General features: G+C 47.6%; 1 protein-coding gene across 1 annotated transcript in view; it reads right to left on the reverse strand.

Annotated features, from left to right (window-relative positions):
- The window catches only part of ascc3 (activating signal cointegrator 1 complex subunit 3), a 170428-nt gene that overhangs the window by 27000 nt on the left and 120921 nt on the right, over positions 1-22507 (reverse strand). The window contains exons 21-33 of the mRNA XM_080857663.1: positions 20101-20326; positions 19501-19655; positions 14637-14735; positions 13912-14080; positions 13439-13745; positions 12883-13049; positions 11624-11769; positions 9226-9346; positions 8770-8912; positions 5592-5729; positions 5132-5252; positions 4591-4723; positions 4006-4131 (exon numbers count right to left, since the gene is read on the reverse strand). Coding sequence (XP_080713789.1) covers positions 4006-4131; positions 4591-4723; positions 5132-5252; positions 5592-5729; positions 8770-8912; positions 9226-9346; positions 11624-11769; positions 12883-13049; positions 13439-13745; positions 13912-14080; positions 14637-14735; positions 19501-19655; positions 20101-20326 — 2051 coding nt within the window. The remainder of the gene's footprint in view (positions 1-4005; positions 4132-4590; positions 4724-5131; positions 5253-5591; positions 5730-8769; positions 8913-9225; positions 9347-11623; positions 11770-12882; positions 13050-13438; positions 13746-13911; positions 14081-14636; positions 14736-19500; positions 19656-20100; positions 20327-22507) is intronic.

Genomic DNA, 22507 nt, shown 5'->3' on the forward strand with positions numbered 1-22507 from the left:
TTTACTAGTAAATTTCAGCCAGATGATGGACAGCCCCCCCCCCCCCCCAGCCCCCCACCCTCCCCCGCCTCTCCGACTCGTCTTTCTGTTGTTTCTGACATTTTCACAACTTGCTCATCAATAACGATTGTCATCACACACTCACACACACACGGACACACAGACACACAGAGTTTCACACCCCACTACAACATGTATCACTGCCAACAGTTGCACACAACAACACGAAACACTCCAACAGCCTTCAGTCGGCCGTTTGATGTGCATACCAATTCTAAACCACAAGAGCCTTTTGTAAAAACCTCACACAGAATACAGACTGCACACACACACACACACACACACACACACACACACACACACACACACACACACACAACCTTAAGGCAAAATGATTCCCATGTTGGGGAGATATTAATGAGACTCTGATGCAGCTAAGAAGAAATGGCTTCCATACCCAGCCACCCTCTGTAAGGGCTACCACATGAAACACAGAGGAGCAGTACACAACTGTGTTCTGCATTACACCATTGACTGGCAACATTCCTCTGTGTGTGTTAGCGTGTGTGTGTGTGTCTTATTCCTATGTGTTCCAGTGTATGTGTGTGTTTGTGTACATTTGTGTGGGTATGCCAGAGAGGGATCTGATACCTCGAGAGGGATGGAGAGGGAGAGGGACATGGAAAGGTCCATGTCCCTGTTTAACATCGGGAATACTCCTAGAATACACAACGGCACACAAGCACACACAGACACACACATACACAAAGACACACACTCAAAAACACACACGCAAGCACTCACACACACAAATATAAATAAACTGAAGAAATGGCCTTCCGTGGCCATAAGGCTGCCAGTCGTGTGTGTGTGTGTGTCTGCTGAAATGGAGCTGTCAGACAGGCTAATTTACTGCTCTGCAATCTCAGGCTGGTGTCAGGAGGAGGCATGGCCAGTAGCCTGCATATTTACACCACCGTTAACAGGTGGAGCAATGGCGCCTGGCCATAATTACCGTATGTGTGTGTGTGTGTGTGTGTGTGATGGGGTCTGGTTGGTTGAGAACAGGGGGTGTTATCCTCACAGAGCAGTAAACCTTAACCCCAATTTTTCAAACAAAGAAAAGCAAAAAAAAGAAGAAGAAGTAAATCACTCCACATGTTAAAAGTGTGCGTGTGTGTGTCTGTGTGTGTGTGTGTGTGTTTGAGTTTGTGTGTGTGTGGTTGTGTATAAGTATCCGACTGATCATTCTGGTAACTGGTAATTCATGTCCCCCACCCCCTCAACCAAACCATTGGGCATCTTAAAACCCCACAGCAGTGCTCTATGATAGTGCTGCAGCAGCCTCTATGACAGACACGGGCCACTGAGTGTGTGTGTGTGTGTGTGTGTGTGTGTGTTCTATGATAGTGCTGCAGCAGCCTCTATGACAGACACGGGCCACTGAGGGCGGACAGGGCACTATACATGATCACCACTGTTAGGGAGAAAGAATGGATGTGTGTGTGTGCGTGTATGTGTGTGTGTATGGACGCTGGCACTTGCTCTGACTGGCGCTCCACACTTCAATCCAGCAGCCTGCTTGTGAGGAGTTTACCTCAGCTTGGGTGCTGCTCGGCCCCTGGTTAGCCAGACACACACACACACACACACACACACACACACACACACACACACACACACACACACACACACACACACACACACACACAGTGCCCCACCCCAGTGTGACAAAGCCATTGCCGTTGTCATTATGGTGGTTGGGCCCCTGACAGGAAGTCATAGCTTGAGGCTTGGTCCCGCATGCTGCTTTACGACCCCCCTGGGTGCTCCTGAGTTGTCTCAGGGAGAAAAACGTTCTGCCCCCCCTCATCTCACTCCACCATCCCCCCCCCCACATCTCTCTGCCCACCCCCCTCCATGGGGAGCACGGCTGGGGGGTGACTCATTGGTGGTGAGGGATTGTCGCTGTCAAGGTGACTGCTTTGCGGCTGTCAAGGTTTTAAAAAAGCGAGCGAGCAGGGGACAAAGAGGAGAGATAGATGGGGATGAGTTTACATGGCAATCTCTCTGTACCGCTCTCTGACACACACACAGACACACACACACACACACACACACAGACACAGACACACACAGACACACACAGACACACACACACACACACACACACACACACCCTGGCCAACCTTCTGGAATAGGAGCTATTACACACAGTGTTTCCAGCATCAGACACGTGGCTTTTTATTACACAACTCACAGATTATGTGACACAGAAACCCAAGTTTGCAGTCTTCCTTTAAAAGGCACATCGAACCATGCTGAGACAGATTCTGACCTCCTTCTCGGCAGCTGGGAGTTTTATTGGAGGGTGTGCACAGATGTGAGGGATCGTCTTGGGCAAAAGAGCAAGGGCCAGGCCAGACTAATGCCACCACTCAAGGTGGGCCAACATAGTACAACAAAAATTAGAAAACTGAATTCAGAGTGGCTATCATGATAACACCTCACAGTTTTGTGTTTTAGCGCATCCTTTGGCTGCGCTGCAACGTCTGAGTGTTTTACCAGTGATTCATGCGTAATGTGCATTTTAGCTTATTTGTGTATGTGTGTGTGTGTGTTTATGTATAAGGTGTTTAGCTCAGGGTGACGGTGTTGAGTCTGCTGTTGTGCGGGAGTATAGCACAGAGGGCACAGAACCGACATGTTAAATGTGAGCTGACAGCCGTGCAAATGCCAGCATTCTGGAATGTTCTGGAATCGGCTCGCTCAATTTGGAGCAGATGTGTGTGCCGCCCTTTTTGACCCCTGGAGCCGATAGCGTTGTGTGATGTGGTGTGTGTGTGTGTGTGCGTGTGTACCAGAGACCGCATGTGTGTTTAAACTCCATTGTGAGAAGCAGAGGACACGGGTTTGCAAGGTTTGCGTTCAAGGGAATCGGCAACAACCTGACCCGTTACCATGGTAACAGCAGCTTAGTGGGCTTGGTCTTTGGGTGTGGTAGCACGGTGTGTGTGTCTGTGTGTGTGTGTGTGTGTGTGAGATCACAACTGTGCGTGTGGCTGAACTAAGCCAAAACATTAAACAATCAGTAAAGTTCTGTTTAAGTTGTAACAGTAATCTTTCAAAATACCGATAATTATGTACGTTGTGCGGTGTGTGACAAAACAAACAGTATTTCAACGCTACCAAAGCTCTTCAGCAATGCTGGTTAAGTTATTTCAAGACCCTGCAGGATCACGTGCCCCAGTTCAGTAAACAATTTCCCTTCCCTTCATGAAGATTGCGTGAGTGAGTGTGAAATGGCAACATATGGTACATGCAATATATCATCTACGTTTCGTAAGACATAAATTATGGATCCCATGGTGGAGGATTAAGGAGAGGTGAGAGAGCGAGAAAGAGAGAGAGAGAGAGAGAGAGAGGAGAGTGAAGTGTGACAGAAAGAACGTGAGACAGTCGGAGAAAGTAGGACTAGGAAGGAAAGAGAAAAAAAGAGACAGACAGATAGACAGATAGAAAGGAAGGGCAAAAAGAGAGTGAGAGAGAGAGAGAGAGAGGGAGAGGGAGAGAATGAGAGGGAGGGAGAGAGAGAGAGACAGAGAGACAGAGATTAAGGGGCTACGCCACAGTTCTGTCGAGGCCAAACTTTCACACAGAGACCCTTTCACATTTGGCCTGTCAGCATGTCTAGCCAAGGGTGAGTAACTCCCTGGGCAGCCGCGGTAACCAGGGGGGAGCCTGACCTCCACTGGCCAAGGATAGGGGATGTGTGTGTGTCTGCATGTGTGTTCTCGAGATCGAGAGAGATAGAGCTCCACTGGTCCAGGCTAGGGGATGTGTGTGTGTGTGTGTGTGTGTGTGTGTGTGTGTGTGTGTGTGTGTGTGTGTGTGGTGTGTGTGTATGAGAGAGAGAGATAGAGTTCCAAAAGCCAAGTCTAAGTATGTGTGTGTGTATGTGTGTGTGTGTGTGTGTGTGTGTGTGTGTGTGGGTGTGTGGGTCACCTGGGGTTCATGACGAGGCGGCGGAAGAAGTAGGTCCAGGTGATGTAGTCCATGGCGTCCTGCTTAGAGGCGATGGTGCCTGAGGCGATCTCAGCATTCAGATGGTCAGACAGCACTCCCAGCAGGCTGCAGCAGCACACGCAACACACGCACGCACACACACACACACACGCACGCAAACAGGTACACACGCGCACACACACGCGCACACAAACACACTCATGCACACACACACACACACACACACACACACACACACACACACACACACACACACACACACACACACACACACACACACACACACACACACACACACACACACACACACACACACACACACAAACAATTATAATAATTGTCAGATTTTAACTTAATTAACTTCATAAGCTTGATAATGATCAGGTGTAAAAATGTGTGTGGGAGCTTTAACTCTCTTGTTGTATTTCTGAATTGCTATGAACTTTGCACAAAGATCATCTCAACAAAATTACAAAAAACATCATTGTGTGGCACCTATTGTGAGCCTTAAGTGACACAGGGATGTGTAGAAAAACGACAGGGATCATATCAACACACACTTACCTTGACTCCACAGGGAAGGGCTCGTACAGGAACTTCTTGTAGAAGTCCTTTTTGATGTCGTGCACCAGGATGACGGCTTTGCCCTGGTCATCAAACTGAGGCCGACCGGCACGACCCATCATCTGCAGCACATCTGAGCAGTAAAAACAAAAAAAAACACACACACACACACACACACACACACACACACACACACACACACACACACACACACACACACACACACACACACACACACACACACACACACACACACACACACACACACACACACACACACACACACACACACACACACACACACACACACACACACACACACACACACACACACACACACACACACACACACACACACACACACACACACACACACACACACACACACACCATAACCAACGTTCAGGATATCAGTTGAATAATATCACAATGACACGCTCAAAAAATCTCTCCAACTTGGAATGCGAAGATGCCCAAGACATGTTTAGACAGGGTATTACACATACGCAAGTGGTCTCGCGCACGCACACACACGGCTTACCAGTAATGGGATAATCCACATAGCGGTGGGTTTTGCCGTCAAAGTACTCTGTGCCCTTCACTACGACCAGGTGGGCAGGGAAGTTCACCCCCCAGGCCAGGGTACTGGTGGCAATCAGCACCTGTGACACAATGCAAAACACACACGCACACACACACACACACACACACACACACACACACACACACACACACACACACACACACACACACACACACACACACACACACACACACTCACACTCACACACACACACACACACACACACACACACACACACACACACACACACACACAGGACATAGTGAAAAGATGTTCAATCTGTCCAACACCTGATAACACATTGTTTCCTTTCCCATCCTTAATTAGGGCTTTCTGATATTCCTACAATGGAGGACTAATAACATAAAGACATTTCTATAATCTTGAAGAAATGTAGCCCTTGGGTCACGATCCCTACCTGGATCTTGCAGTTGACGAAGAGCTCCTCCACAGTCCTGCGGTCGCGCTCGTGGAGGCCGGCGTGGTGGAGGCCGATGCCGAACGCCAGCGTCAGCTTCAGGTTGGACTCCCGCACTGTGCCGATGATGTTTTCCATCTGGTCAAGTGGAGATCAGAGTTTAAGCTCAAACGCTCTCCAGAAAACAGATGACGACAACACAACCACTCATCAATAGCCTACAGCCAAGAAGCTATAGGGCTTAACATGTGCGTCATTGCACTGTGGCGATGATGACACTTATCTGGTCAAGAGGAGGTCAGAGTTCAACAGATGACATCACCACACCCACTCAACACAGCAATAGCCAAGAGACAATAAGCTCATCATGTTCATTACTAGTAATGATTATTTAAAACTGGCAAGGAAATGTACTTAATTTGAAAGATCTTTTAAAATGCAAACACCATCGACTCATAATGATGATGAGAATATCTTCTTTTTATGTTTGTTTTGCTCAGTTGGCTCATTATTTTTTTTACATTCTTCGTGCCAGGAACATGTACACAAATACATTCATAACGCAAGCTTAAATAACGCAAGCAGCAAATGAATGTTGGTGAAATTACCTTTTTCCGTTTAGAATAACAGTCATTAGTGATACTGAAGCATTTATATATTTATAAACAAATGGCTGCAAATTTAATCACAAGCCTTGGTCCAACCTCAGCACCTGTGACCCAGTCTCCCAGGCCCAACCACTGTGGCCATCATCTAGTCTCCCAGGCCCAACCCCTGTGGGTTGTTATCAACAAGTCGCCTCATTAACACTTTGGGAGTGAACATCATTATCTTAATAGGCCAGTCTAGTCCAGTCATTCCCTTACACACAGAAACACAGAGAGAGAAAGAGAGAGAGAGGGGGGAGAAAGAGAGAGAGATAGAAAGAAAGAGGGAGAAGAAAGAGAAAGAGCGAGAGAGAGAGGGTGGAAAAAGAGAGAGAGACAGATAGAGAGGGGGAAGAAAAAGAGAGAGAGACAGAGAGAGAGAGGGGGGAGAAAGAGAGAGAGAGACAGAGAAAGAGGGGGTAGGGAGAAAGAGAGAGAATAAGCAGCTCGATTAGCTACATTAGCCGGGCTGGTTACGACACAGGAACTCTGGGTGCATCCGCTCCAGCAGGAGAGAAAAAATGCTGGCAAGGAAAAGAAAGAGGAGGGAAGAGTGATAGAAGCGAAAGGGTGGAGGGAGAAGAGGGAAAGAAAAGATAGAGGGAAAGACAGATAGAAGCGCAAGGGCGGAGTGGGAAGAGGGAAAGAGAGAAGGAGAGAAGAGAGATAGAAGCGAAAGGGTGGGCGGAGGGAGAAGGGGGGAAAGGGAAGATGGATAGAGAGAGGGAAGAGGATTGGACTCCTGCGGTGAAACAGACAACCAGCGGAGGCCCGTCTGTCAGTCACCCAGTGGGGACCCCAGATGCTACACGCCCCAGTGAAGAGAAGCAGCGGGGAGCCACATATATCACTGGAACACACACACGAGCACTGCCCTGCACACGCGCACACATGCACAAACACACACACACGCATGCGCACGGCCTCATACACTCTCTTAGTGTGCGCTTCATGGTGGCAGTTTCACTTCTTACAGGGCCAAGGCCAATCAGAGCTATGAGTGTGAATGTATCTGTGTGTGTGTGTGTGTGTGTATGTGCATGTGCATGTGCATGTGCATGTGCGTGTGTGCGCCTGTGTGTGTGTGTGTATGTTGCGCGTGTGTATGCTTGTGTGTTTGTGTGTGTGTGTGTGTGTGTGTGTGTGTGTGTGTGAGTGAGTGTGTGTGTGAGTGTGTGTGTATGTTTGTGTATGTGCGTGTGTGTGTTTGTGTGTCCGGTGTGCATGTGTGTGTGTGTGTGTGTGTGCATGTGTGTGTGTATTTGTACTAATGTGCACTGTGTTTATGAGGCCGCTGGTGTGCAGTCCAGTCCACACCATCCATGACAGCAGGACACAAACCTTCAGCACTGAGAGGATAGCAGTGAGAAACACACTTAACTCTCTGCTGTCACACTCATTATGGATCGAGGAGGGACTGAGTGTGTGTGTGTGAGTGTGTATATGTGTGTGTGTTTGTGTGTGTAAATGAGTATGAATGTACCTTGTAACTTGTTTGTCTTGTGTGTTTGTGTGTATGTTTGTGTGTGTATGGTTGTGTGTGTGTGTGTGTGTGTGTGTGTGTGTGTGTGTGTGTGCGTGTGTGTGTGAGAGACACACTCACACATTTGGCACAGCACCACTCCCTTCTCCTAAAAAAGCAGCTCCTGCATATTTTGGGCTGAGAGGGAAAGAAAGGATGTCTGATCGCTGAGGTAATTACCAAAGCGTACATTTCTCATAAGGCTGCGTAATTGAGTTCTGTAAAAATATTAGCATATTCTTGGTATAGAGTAGAATTGGGGGGGGGGGGGGGGGGGGGGGGTGAGTAGCCGTAAGCCAAAAAAGCCCTGTGTTCACATCTTGAAATAATCCGAAGGTCCCCACAGAGTCTAATGGAGGATGACACAGGCTTTTCCGACAGAAGTTGGCCTTGCGCTGGCTCCATAATTACTCTAAAACCATTGCTTAAGGAACAGAGCTGGGCCATCAACGCCATTACACTGCAGAGAGGGCTAAGGGGAGGGATGGCAAAGGGAGGAGGAACAGATAAGAGAAAAAACACCAGTGGATGAAGAGAGTCCAGCGGGTCAGCATGGACATATGGAATGGCAGGGTTGGCATGGAGATACGGAATGGCAGGGTTGGCATGGAGATATGGAATGGCAGGGTCGGAATGGACATATGGAATGGCAGGGTTGGCATGGAGATATGGAGTGGCAGGGTTGGCACGGAGATATGGAATGAAGGGTGATGAGTCAGAAGAAGAGGGGAGGGGGGGGGGGGGGGTAGCTGAGTGGAGCTACTGTTGTAGTAATCAGTAATTATGAGTCAGGTACCACTTAGGTGCCACAGGTAGTGTGTAGTATTTCCCCTTATGTGTTTAACAGTGTGCAGTCACAATGGAGCCTCCTTATCCTGTTACGGTGTCTACAACTCTGTCCAATTTCACTGATCAACCTTCATTGGGCTTGGAGTGGACATAGCTGACTGTCCACCCAGGATGCCCTGTGAACAAATCTGAAAGTGAAAGTGAAATGCGGCCTGCTCACCTCACGCTCGTCCTGGTGGAGCCACTGCTTGGGGTCGTCCTCGGTCGCCAGGAAGGCCATCAGGTCCATGGCGGTCAGGCGTGTCTGTCGCCGCGACGACACGAAGATCAACACAGGCTTGGCTGGAGAGTGGCTGCGGATGGCTGAGGGGGTAGAGCGGGGATATTAGTGTGCAATGGTGCCATTACTGATGGAGTGCAATCAGCAACTACAAATCCCAAGATCCTCCATTAGAACATTTTATAGATACTGAAACTTGTAAATGAACATAACTTGTGTATTGACATAGTAAGCCAGAACACAAGCCATTACTGACAGCACTCGGCATCACTTATGTATACTGATTTAAACATCACTGAATGCATCTTCATGTTTGGTATACTGTATCAGAGTCAATAGTGTGTGTGTGTGTGTGTGTGTGTGTGTGTGTGTGTGTGTGTGTGTGTGTGTGTGTACCTTGAAAACAAGGCTTGTTCATGCTGGCCATGCGGGGGCAGTAGTGTTGCCCAGGAAAACCCTGGATGTGCACCTCCAACGGCACGGGACGCACAGATGGACGGAAATTAAACAAGCCCACCTGAGAGAGAGAGAAAGACGTTTAAATCCCCTTAATTGAACCATCACGTGGATCGAGGACTCCAAAACACAGTGAGAGGGAGATGGAGAGGGAGGGAGAGGGAGGGGGAGAGAGAGAGGGAGAGAGAGAGAGAGAGAGAGAGAGAGAGAGAGAGAGAGAGAGAGAGAGAGAGAGAGAGAGAGAGAGAGAGAGGGAGAGGGAGAGAGGGAGAGAGAGAGAAGGAACATGAGGGATGTTTAAGATTGAGATGAACCTTATTGTCCCCTATAGTAGGAATGCAATACAGAATGCAAAGATAAAGATGCAGTCAACAAGCAAGACAACACAGAGAATAACAGAAGGAAGAGAACATAGATGGATAAACATAATGACAGAGGTAAAGACAGATAGCAAGAGAGCAGGACTCAGTGATCAAGTGAGGGATGGAGAAATATAAAGGAATCACAAGAGAGAAAGAGAGGGAGTGAGAGAGAAAGAGAAAGATTGAGGTTGGGAAGAGAGTGAAGGAGGGAGCCAGAGAGATAGAAACGAAGAGAAAAACAGCCTGAGAGAGCAAGAGATACAGAGAATGAGAGCTAGAGAGAGATAGGAGGACAGAGGAGAGGAGAGAGAGGAGAGGAAAGAAAGCTAGAGAGAGAGAGAGGAAAGAGAGCTACAGAGAGGGAGAAGAACAGGAGAGGGGAGGAGAGACAGCTAGAGAGAGAGGTGAGGAGAAAGAGATGAGAGAAGAGGACAGAGAGCTAGAGAGAGGACAGGAGAGGAAAAAGAGGTAGAGAGAGACAGAGGAGAGGAGGACAGCAGGACAGAAGGGGTGAGAGCAGGAGAGACCAGCTGGCTGTCTGCCCCATCCCTGCAGCCCATCTGGGGGTAATTACAGGCAGCCATTGTGGCCTGTCCCAGTGCCGCTCTCACACAAGTGGCAGAGGCCCACGCGCGTGTGTGCGCACACATTTAAGCTCCTGGATAATGGATTGGGCAGCTCACACACTGTGACCCCCCCAGCCCCCAAACCCCTCAGATTTATAGTGACCAACCCCCCCCCCCCCCCCAGTACCCTCACCCCCCCTTTCCCCATTCATGCACGGTACCATCAGTCTGCCAGGACAAGACGCTTGTCAACAGTGAAGCAACGTTTACATAACCGATGCCGCCTGTGGCCCGGAGAGAGAGCAGAAATGGCGTCTGTGCTGCCACAGTTAAAGTGTGTGTGTTTATGTGTGTGTGTGTGTGTGTGTGTGTGTGTGTGTGTGTGTTTATGTGTGTGTGTGTGTGTGTGTGTGTCTCTGTGTGTGTCTGTGTGTGTAAGCACGGACCGGCCGGTAAAAAGGACGTTTAGACAGACACAGACAATCATGGATACACAGACATGTCAGGACGCATACACACACACAATACATATGTACATACTACATTGACACAAACAGCAAGTAAGTAAGTATGACAATACAAACAGTACTTGCTACTAAACAAATATCCAGAAAACAAGTACAAACACGTGCGCACAAACACACACACACACACACACACACACACATACACACACACACTATTGACTCTGATACAGTATACCAAACACACACACACACACAGAAAATAAATCTCTCTTATTTCCTGCTGTCTGTGGGGAAACTGAGGATCTAAGGGCTTTGGTTCTAAAATGACTCTGATAATCTAGAACTGACCGAAGAGGCTGGCTGCATTGCTGCAGATGATTGCACTTGGCACTCAAGAGTGGCCCCACCCCTCCCGAAACAAAAGCCTGCCAATTAAAGACGAGAACGGACCCCCTCACCCTCTAATGACTCCCGCTACCGCTGCATTATTGACAATCTGAGAGGACAGGCGGCAAATGAAGCAGAACAATATCCCCTGCTCGTCTTGGATGGTCTGATGGGAGCAATTTTAGACAGAGAAAATATGTGGATTCCAATCTGTCCTGGAGAAATGATAGAGAAACCACTGACGTGCCCTAGGCACAGAACAAGAGCTGAACTCGCTCGCACAGAACAGGTCAAAAGTTGACAGGCTACACGTGCGCAACAGTCTGTATGTGCGTGCATGTGTGCGTGCATGTGTGCATGTGTGTGTGTGCGCGAGCGTGTGTGTAGTTCACAACAGTAGGTATGGTACTTAACCCGAGCCAGATTAAGCAGTTATACCACAAAAGCATATTTCACCCTGATGAAAGTCAGATCTGATGTGAAAAAGAAGTGTGTGAGCTTTATAGTGTGTGATGCCTCCTGGAAACTGGCACACAGAGTCTGCAGTACAGCTCACCTGTCCGATGCCCAGCCAGTCGGCCAGGTCACGAGCATTGGCCAGCGCCGTGGACAGCCCTACCACTCGCACCGGCTTCGAGGTGTGTGAGGAGATGAAGTTGGTCCTGGAGACTATGACCTCCAGAACGGGCCCTCGGTCTTCCCCTATGGAGAACACATAATGGTACGATCTGAGTTGAGATCAGTGGTATCTGCTTTGGGACGACGTAACTAATAAACCGTGCGGGTAGCTGTTTCTAAACTGATGAACAGTTTGGCTGAAAAATACAACGCTGATTACTGACATTAAATAAAAATGGAGACTATGACCTCCAGAACGGGCCCTCGGTCTTCCCCTATGGAGAACACATAATGGTACGATCTGAGTTGAGATCAGTGGAATCTGCTTTGGGACGACGTAACTAATAAACCGTGCGGGTAGCTGTTTCTAAACTGATGAACAGTTTGGCTGAAAAATACAACGCTGATTACTGACATTAAATAAAAAGCACAACATTTAAACTGGGTGGCATTCCTGAAATAACAAATCAATAACGTACAAATCACCTGTGAAAAAAATAATTAAAAAACTGTAAATAAACCCAGTTGGGGTATTTAGGCAGTGGCATTATATGAAAGCCATTGTGCTGCAGGGCTCCCCTGGGCCCAGTGTAAGCAGGATCCATCTCCACTGAGCTGCAGACCAGCTGATGGCTGTCATTACTCCCCCATCTCCCAGCTGAGGAGGTGCTCAGAGGACGACATCAGCTGCTGGAGTGGCTGCTGCTGCAGCAGACGCCTGGAACCTGCTTAGTCTCTGCACTCAGAGGAGCTGGATCGCACTGGAGCCTCCCCACCCACCCAACCACAACAGTCCTCCACAGGGCTACAACTAAATGCAGTTGCCAACGAACCCATCTCATCCAGACAAATCTGCCGCTATTTTCCCTTCCTAGATGCCTATTCTATTCCACCACTGTGGCAATGAATGCACCAGCAGGTGGAGTATGGACATACTAGCCACAACTATACACAACTATACATGCTGTAGTCTACATACAGGAAGCATTCACAGCTTTACTTAAATGGTGAATTGCTGACAGAGATTATGTCCGTACGTGTATGTGTGTGTGCTGGTTGTGTGTGACTTGAGTGCCAAGTGTGATCGAGAGCCTATGTGTGTGTGTATATATAGATGAAAAAAGTTCTGTCTGCCTACATAGTCTGTGTGTGTGTGTGTGTGTGTGTGTGTGTGTGCATGTGCGTGTGTGCGTGTACCGAGTAGATGGATTTCGTCTATGATGAGGATGGCCACTTTCTGCACGTAGCTGCGGTTCTGCCAGCTGCGGCTCACGCCATCCCACTTCTCCGGCGTGGTGACGATCAGGTCCGCCTTAGCGATAGACCGCATGTCAGGAGTCACATCACCGGTCAGCTCTACCACCCTGCCAGGGAGAGGGGGGGAGAAGAGAAAAGAGGGGGACAATGAGAGAGAGAGAGAGAGAGAGACAGAGAGAGAGAGAGAGAGAGAGAGAGAGAAGAGAGAGGGACAGAGAGAGAGAGAAGGCAAAGAAAGATATATAGATGTTCACAGGTACTGAGATACATCCTCACAACAAAAGATGCAGAATCACACACTTTCCTTCTCTCTCTCTCTCTCTCGCTCACTCCTTCGCTCACACACACACACACACACACACACACACACACACACACACACACACACACACACACACACACACACACACACACACACACGCACACACACACACACACACACACACACACACACACACACACACACACACACACACACACACACAGAGAGACTCACTTGCGACCTAGTTTTTCCTCTATCCTGACTTTCCAGTCTTCTATCCTCTCTCTGACCAGGGCCTTGAGAGGGGCGATGTAGACCACCTTTGCGCCGGGGTACTTGTTGAACACCCTGAACATGGCCAGCTCTGCCGCAACGGTCTTGCCCGAGCCGGTGGGCGCCCCCAGCAGCACGTTGGTGTCGGTGTGGTAGAGAGTGTGGAAGATCTGCGTCTGGATGGGGTTGAAGTGGCTGAACTTGCAGATGGTTTCATACTCGGGGCAACCCAGAGCGGTGACGGGCAACGGCTGCAGGTCCAGCAACTCTGTAACACACACACACACACAAACACACAAAAACACACACACACACACACACACACACACACACAGGCGGACCACTATCAAGTAGGTGACTGTCAGGCATAATGAGATTCTCTGTGTGAACATGTGTGTGTGTGTGTGTGTATGTGTGTAAATGACATTATTTACCTGTGTGAGGTGGGTGTCTTTCAGGCAGTATGAGATGCTGGAAGTTGATGATGCACACAGCCTCCGATCCGATCCAGCGGTCAGACACGGCTCTGATGTAGTATTGGGTAGGCATGGGCTCAAAGATGGGGATGGTGAAGACCACCTGCTGCGGCTCATTTGTCACCACCTGGGGGCGATGGAGAGCAACTCGATTCAATTCCCATTCATACCACTGCCATTCACACTGTAAAATCTAGCTCACCTGAACTTAAGCTGAACTTTCACACTCAAGGTCAAAAGTATAGTAAGAGTTAAACTCAACTCCTTTTAAGTTAACAACTGGTCTACGCTCCATGGGACTAATTCATTGCCATGAACACTGGAATAAAAGAAGCTTCAGTGTAACTTCACCTCCGGGTCTTAAAAAATTGAAAATGCTAAAGAGTGGGCAAGGGGCTTGGGGGAGGGGGTCTGGCATGTTCATTTCGACAATTTTAACACCAGAATTGATGTGTTTCATTAAGGTCCAATCATACCATTTAGTTCACAGCTCAAAAAAAAAAAGTATGCACTACCTCTTTAAGAATCTCCAGAAGACTACAAATCTACTGCAGGCTACCCTCGCTTTAGAACATTCCAGAGTGCTTTAAACATGCATGCAAGCAGATGCACACACACACACACACACACTTTAGCAAAAAAAAAAAACACACCTCACACCCATACACACTTAAATAGCCCACCTGTTTTTTCTGCAGCATGAAGTACTCAGAGTGGTAGATGTGGTCGTTGACGGGGTCTTCCACCCACAGCCACCAGGGCTCCCCCACTGAGCCGTGCATCTGAGGGGGCAGAGAGCGGGTTGTGCTTTACACACTCATAATGAATATGCAGCTATGACTAACGGCGGCGCGATGACCGCTGGTACAGCCTCATACTAATTCTCTAGCAAAACCTACTTTTCCAGAGTAGTGGCATTGAGACAGGGGCCTTACATGAGTTGAATATTAAAGCTTATAGCTTAATAAAGAGCAGGGTAGTGCAAAGTCTGCAAGGGATCTTATTACATAGACATGTCGATTTTATGAGTACATTACTGGACTAAAACAGTGCTAGACTGAAGGTTCATTATAATAACTAAAAGGCATCTTATTGCTCACAGCTTTGGTTTGCAAGGCGAGCATGGAACCCTCTTAGAATATCAAGTTATACAGTAAAATCATGTATGTGTGTGTCCGTGTCTCTGTGTCCACACGGCCTTGTATGTACTGACTCAACCCCCACCCCCGCGCCCATGGCTGGGTGGGTTTTGCATTACATCTCTCCCATGGACACGGCACGCATCGCTAATCAGACACAAGCATCCATCTTCCCAGCTCATCCTCTCTTCCGAGCTCCACTCGCCACGGTTACAATGGGCCTCCTATTCCCGCCCGAGGCGACGTTCCCGTCTCTGGGATAATTTTCCCATGATCCCTGTCCATCTCCCAGGCTGTCACGGCCTCTACCTGACCTGGATCATCTTGGCATTAACAAGGGAGATGTGTGAAACGTAGTGGGGATTGGCGGCAGTGCTAAAGTCGCGCAATGACTGACTGCTAACCAACCAGCCAACCACAGTAATTGAGCCAGCTGGCCATCCAATTACAAAATCAGTCACTGTCACAAACAGCCCACACGTCACTCATCTACAGCGACATCTCATTCTGATGAGCAAATGGGAAAACTCTTCATGACACAGAAAAATGTGCTTGCTATTAACTGACACTGAACCATTTAGTCAGGACTATTTTTTTCATAGCATCTTCACATTATCCAAACTGCTGTTCTCAAGGCCTATGATTGCCACTATCTGAGGTGACTTGGATGTGAGTTGTGAAGAAACACCAACAGGATGAAACTGGACTTGGAGGATCTGCTCAACACATCCCGACCCCCCACTATGAGAAGAAGACCTCTGTCTTCAACGGACATGTGCAAGTGTGAAGAACACCCATGACTAAAACACACACACACACACACACACACACACACACACACACACACACACACACACACACACACACACACACACACACACACACACACACACACACACACACACACACACACACACACACACACACACACACACACACACACACATACAGTCATGGACGAAAATGTTGGCACCCTTGCACTTTTGTCAGATAATGCACCACTTCTCCCAGAAAAGTGTTGCAATTACAAATGTTTTTGCATTTACATGTTTATTTACTTAGTTTGCATTGGAAAAACACAAAAAATCTGAGAAATAATGCCCAATCTGACTTTATTCCACATAAAACTCAAAAAAGGGCTGGACAAAATTATTGGCACCCTCAACTTTATAATGGGGAGAACACCCTTAAAAATAAAGAAATACAAATATCTGAAATCAATTGCTTCCTGTAACCATTAATGAGGTGTCTTACACCTCTCTACTGGAATTTCGGACCACTCTTCTTTTGCCAACTGCTCCAGGTCTCTCACATTTGAAGGGTGCCTTCTGCCAACTACTGATTTGAGATCATGCCCCAGTTGTGCTATGGGATTAAGATCTGGAGTCATCTCGGACACTTCAGAACTCTCCAGTGCTTTGTCTTAACCATTTCTGGGTACTTTTTGAAGTGTGCTATGGGTCATTGTCCTGCTGGAAGACCCATGTCCTCTGACGGAGACCCAACTTTCTGACACTGGGCCCTACATTGCGCCAGGTTCCAGAAGCAGCAAAGCAACTCCAAAACATTGGTCCAGCTCCACCATATTAGCCTGTAGGGACCGTGTTCTTTTCTTTGAAGGCCTCATTTCGTTGTCTGTACACTACTTTACCAAAAAGTTCTACTTTGGTCTCATCTATCTACAGGACGTTCTCCCAGAATGATTTTGGCTTCCCCAAGAAAGTTTTGTTAAACTCAAGTCTGGCATAGCATCCCATTTCATTCAAATGGCGACGGATAGTGCAAGCTCACACCGTTGTACCCTTTGTCTGCAGGGTAGCTTGAATTTATTTAGAAGTTGTTCTAGGTTATTTATCCACCATTCAAACAATCTTTTGTTGCATTCTGTCATCAATTCTCTTCCTTCCACATCCAGGGAGGTTAGTGACAATGCCATGGGCTGTAAACTTGTTGATGACACTGCGCACAGTGGACACAGGAACATTAAGATCTCTGGAGTAGGACTTGTAGCCTTGAGATTGTCCATGCTTTTCTACAATTTTGGTTCTCAAATCCTCAGACAATTGTTTGCTCTTCTTTCTTTTCCCCATGCTCATCGCGGTATACACAGACACACAACACAAAGGTTGAGTCAACTTTGCTCCATTTTAACTGGTTGCAAATGTGATTTCTGTATTACCAGCATCTGTGGCTCGCCACAGGTGAGTTTAAATAAAGATTAAAGGAGAATTACATGCCTAAAATACAATTATTTCTTAAGGGTGCCAACAATTTTGTCCGGCCCTTTTTTGAGTTTTATGTGGAATAAAGTCAGATTTGGCATTATTTGTCAGATTTTTTGTGTTTTACCAATGCAAACTAAGTAAATACATGTGAATACAAAAGTATTTGTAATTGCAACTCTTTTCTGGGAGTAGTGGTGCATTATCTGACAGAATTGCAAGGGTGCCAACATTTTCGTCCATGACTGTATATCCATGCATGCACACAAACAAACACAGGCACACACACACACACACCCGAGAGAGAGAGAGAGAGAGAGAGAGAGAGAGAGAGAGAGAGAGAGAGAGAGAGAGAGATGCAATGCAGTCTGGGGGCCGTGGAGACAGAGGTACACTTCCTCATGGAATGCCCCAAATACGAAACGTTTAAAAGTTTAATTTGATAGGATCAGTCTCATCATCCCAAACTTTCACTCTCCCAAATGAGGCAAAATTGCCATACATACTTGGTGAAGACAAAGATTTTGCCAACCGAACTGCTTAATACGTAGCACACAAAAGGCCACAAATAGCAACAACCAAAAAGAACAAAATGCCAATCATCTTTTGTTGTTTTAACGTATCATTATTTGTATTGTATCAATTCTGTTCATTATATTTGTCCTTCTATGTATGTAATTTGTGTAATATGTATGTGTTAAATCAGCTTTGGCAAGTGTTCCAAAACATTCATGCCAATAAAGCTTCTTTGAATTGAATTAAGAGAGAAAGATGGAGGGAGCGAGAGAGGGAATTAAGGGGAGAGAGGAAAAGGGGAAGAGTGAAGATGAGGGGGGGGGGGGGGGGGGCAGAGAAAGAAATGCAGAAAGGGAAGGAAAGAAGAAGAAAGCGAACAGACAGACAGACAGACATACAGACAGACAGACAGACAGACACAGAGGTAGTTTAATGTTTAGTTGTATGTTTAGTCCACGGTGAACTCTATGCTTAAACGCTTTGGTTAAAGTTACATTACGCTGAAGTTTGCTGAACTGAAAGTTTAACTGAAAGTCTGACTGAATGACGCAAAAGGATGAAACCAGGATGAGATGAAGATTTAAAACAATAAAGATAATAATAAAGACTACAGTTAAATACAGATTATACATTAATAAACATTTAAGTTAAATAATGAGAATAAGAAAATTAGTGAGGAGAGGTATCTGTGACCAACAGGAACATACACAATATTATAGCGCTTCTCTGAGGGCCAGAAAAATTCAATAAATACAAATGAAAAATTCATATCTGTGGACATCTGATAATTGTATTAATTTACACATATCTAAACCAAACCAAGCCATAATGTGTAGACTGCCAGTCCTTAAAAAATACATTTTGAAAGGACAAATAGAACCCTGGCACGCAGCTATACATTATTCCACTAATTATACAGTTAGTTGCCAAAAACATTTGAACAAATGTTTGTTTTTTTATTTTATTGCTGTTTTATGGGAAGAGAGAGGAGAGGAGAAGAGTAGAGAAGAAGAGAGGAGGGGTAGAAGAGGAGAAGAGGTGAGGGGGATTGGGCTGAATCTGTAGGCAGATGCTCAACGCTCCAGTGACACTCACAGGCCTGATCTGCCTCACAAGGACCCTCAGGAACCATCTGTGGGGGCGCACACACACACACACACACACACACACACGCACACACACACACACACGCACACACACACACACACACACACACGCACACACACACACACACACACGCACACACACACCTACGCACGCACACACACACACTCACACCCACACTCACACACACACGCACACACACACACAGACTATAATAGGGGGAGTGGAAGCACCACTGGTGTCTTTGTGCTCTTAAATACAAGGGAGGGCCTGACAGATTAAACCTCTCAAGCATCAATGAACCAGTGTCTCTTATTGTGTGTGTGTGTGTGTGTGTCTGTGTCGGTGTGTCTGTGTGTATGTGTGTGTGTGTGTGTGTGTGTGTGTGTGTGTGTATGCAGCAGAGAGAAAGAGGTGTCCAGACCATGTGCATACTTATTTAAGGTCTCACAAAAACACATCACACATCATTTAATTTACTCACACACACACAAACACACACAGACACACACACACAAGTGTGCCCTGGTGTCTCTGTCAGTGCGTCAGGTGGTTGTCATGGCTACCTGGTCGTTCCAGCGGAAGTCAGGGGTGACGGTGAGGCGCACCCTGAGGACGGTGCGCGTGATTGGCTGAATACTGGCCTCCATGAGGATGGCGGGGATCTGGTGCACGGCCTGCTTCACCTTCTGCCCAATGTTCACATGGTGCAGCATGTGACCTGCAGCAGAGAGAGAGAGAGGGGGAGAGAGGGGGGGGGATGGAGAGAGAGGGAGAGGGGGAGAGAGAGAGAGGGGGGGAGAGATAGAGAGGGGGAGATGGGGAGAGGGAAAGAAAGACATATAGGGAGAGAGAGAGGGAAAGACAGAGTGAGAGGGACAGGGAGAAAGAGAGAGAGAAAGAAAAGACAGTGGAATGGATGCTCACTCTCGCTTTAAATGAATGTAATGTTCATGGAGGGAATTCCACGGTGAAAGGATATATGAAACCCGCAGTGATTACTAGCGGTGAAAAGTCTGCGTGGGGTTGTCCTCACTCATGTACTGACTCTTGTCCAATCAGAAATTAATAAATTGTTCAACCGGAACCAAACTGTTGTATTACGCTCTCAACATTCTGCGTTATAGCAAACGCATACAGCGATGGGCATGACTACTGTGTCTCACCGATCTCATCCGCGCTCATTTCCTTGAGCATGTCCACGCTGAGGTTCCTGTCCTCCAGGCGGCCCAGCACGGTGTGGGGCAGCATGGCGAACTGGCGCAGGGGGTGTGCCCAGCCCCACAGGCGCTTGTCAATCACCTTGCACAGGTTCAGCAGGCGGAACGTCATGCCCGGCCAGCGCTTACGCAGGGCGATCTCGAACAGCGCTCGCACGATTCGTGCCGCGTTCTGAGAAAGGGGGAGGGAGAGAAGAGAGAGAGAAAGAGAGAGAGTGAAGGAGGAAGGGGAAAGAACAGGATCAAAAAGGAAAGGGAGAGGCAGAGAGCAGGAGAAGGATAAAGGTTTAGAGGTCAGTTAAATTAGAAGTCTCCAGACATTAGAAACTTCTGTCCAGCTAATGACAAGTGGTTATAGCCATAGTCTGTTAGCACACGAACAGAGATCCATTAATTTTTCAGGCAAATATTAAACAGATTTATTCATGGATTCACAGATCTATAAGTGCTTCAATACCAGATACAAGGCAAAATGAAGAGGAAATGAAGGACGTGATAAAGCCAAAGGTGCCTTGAAGGATATGTTTTACATTCATATCTAGTGCAGTAGAGGAACACCATTTCTTTTTATCAGAAATCTTTTTTTTCATGCTGCTCTCAGAAACTCCAGTTTGATTAATGATGTCTGACTGCCAGCAAAATGAGGCGAGTTGAGAGCTGTGCTGTGATCCGAGGCTGGGCTGTTAGCCTGTTAGGCCCATGCGTTCACACTTCCACCACATCAGCTTCCCGGCCGCTTGACTGATGGCAGGGATTTCTATGAGCTTGGGCTGGAGGGCTAACGTGCAGCCGAGCGCTGATGGATTGGCCTGGCCTAGCCTGGGTGTGATCTGATGGATTGGTCAGGTCTGGATGAAGGATGCAGATGTGTGGGGATGGTTCAGAGGGTGGGGTGGGTTTGGGTGGGGTGGGGTGGGGGGGAGTCTTTGAGGGAGGGGGGCGGCCACCTGCTGCAGCAGATGTGTGTCTGGTGCTGGTTATGGGGGGCCTCCCTGGTCTCTGACAGCTTTCTCTGAGTGTTCAGCAATTTGTGTGTGTGTGTGTGTGTGTGTGTGTGTGTGTTTTAGGGTGGGGGCAAGCGGAGAGTGGACGCTTTGAAACACCCATCGTGGGGATAGTCAGTAAAAGTGCCTGATGCGAGCCTGGACTGATAATACATTGTGTGGACAGCCTGTGGGGGATCAGGCCTAAAGCTGAGCTATGTATGAGAGTGAGTGTGTGTGCGTGTGTGTGTGTGTGTGTGTGTGCTTGTGTGTGAGAGCGAGACAGAGTGTGTTAGTGTATGTCTGTGTGTGTCTGTGTCTGTGAGAGAGACAGAGTGCGTGTAAGTGTGTATGTGTGTGTGGTGTGGTGTGTGTGAGAGAGAGAGACATCACTTGAGTGTGTATGTTAAAGAAAGAGAGAATGTGTGTGTGTGTTTGTGTGTGTGTGTGTGTGCTCTTGCATAGTTGAAAACAGCAGAGGTAAATCCACTACTGTTGGTAAATCCATTGAGCTGACAGAGCTGCTCTACCCTTATCTCTCTGTGTCTCTTTTACCCCAACACTCCCGTTGCACTCGTCCGCTCTTCTCTTCTGATCTCTCCATCCCTGAGGCACCCTTTCTTTATTTCACCAAAATCTCTCTTCAAGATACAATGTGTACCTTCTGTTCTGATCAAACATCTTAATACTGACAGCAATCATGTCACTCTGTAGGCATGATTTAAAGACAATGGTCCACAATATCCCTATAATGTACCGTCTTCTAGTTGATTTAAAATTGATGTGTGTATTCTATGCATATACACAAATGCATAGAAAACACCACAGACAAAGAATGAGGAACAGGCCTACTGTTCTGTCAGAAGGGTATTATCACTGCTCTAAAAGAGAGCACAACAAACAACTTCATTTTGCACCTTTACAAGACGAATACGTCCCGTTAGCCCTATTTCCCCTCATACTTCCACCCCTGCTCTCTCTCTCTCTCTCCAGTTTCTCCACTTTTCCCTCTCCCCCTCCCGGGTCTCTGGGAGCGTCTCTGGGAGCGAGGCAGAGAGAGGAGTGGAGCGCGTGCTCACAGAAGGGCCTACGGTCTGGATTTGAGATCAGCGCCGTTTGGACGGAGCCGCGCTCCCAAGCAGCACACATCTGAAATCAGGCGAATTAGGAGCAAAGAGGGAATTTGGCCCAGCTATTTCAGCTATTCACACACATGGAACCCGTTACTGCGGGGGAGAGAGAGGAGCACGGCCGAGATGGCTTCAGCAGAGAGACAGGCAGAGAAAGCGAGCAAGATGGAGAGAGAGAGAGAGAGAGGAAGAGAGAGAGGGGAGGGGGGAGAGAGAGAGAGTGAGAGAGACGAGAGGGAA

Source organism: Sprattus sprattus (assembly GCF_963457725.1).
Source record: "Sprattus sprattus genome assembly, chromosome: 19".
Classification (NCBI taxonomy): Eukaryota; Metazoa; Chordata; class Actinopteri; order Clupeiformes; family Clupeidae; genus Sprattus; species Sprattus sprattus.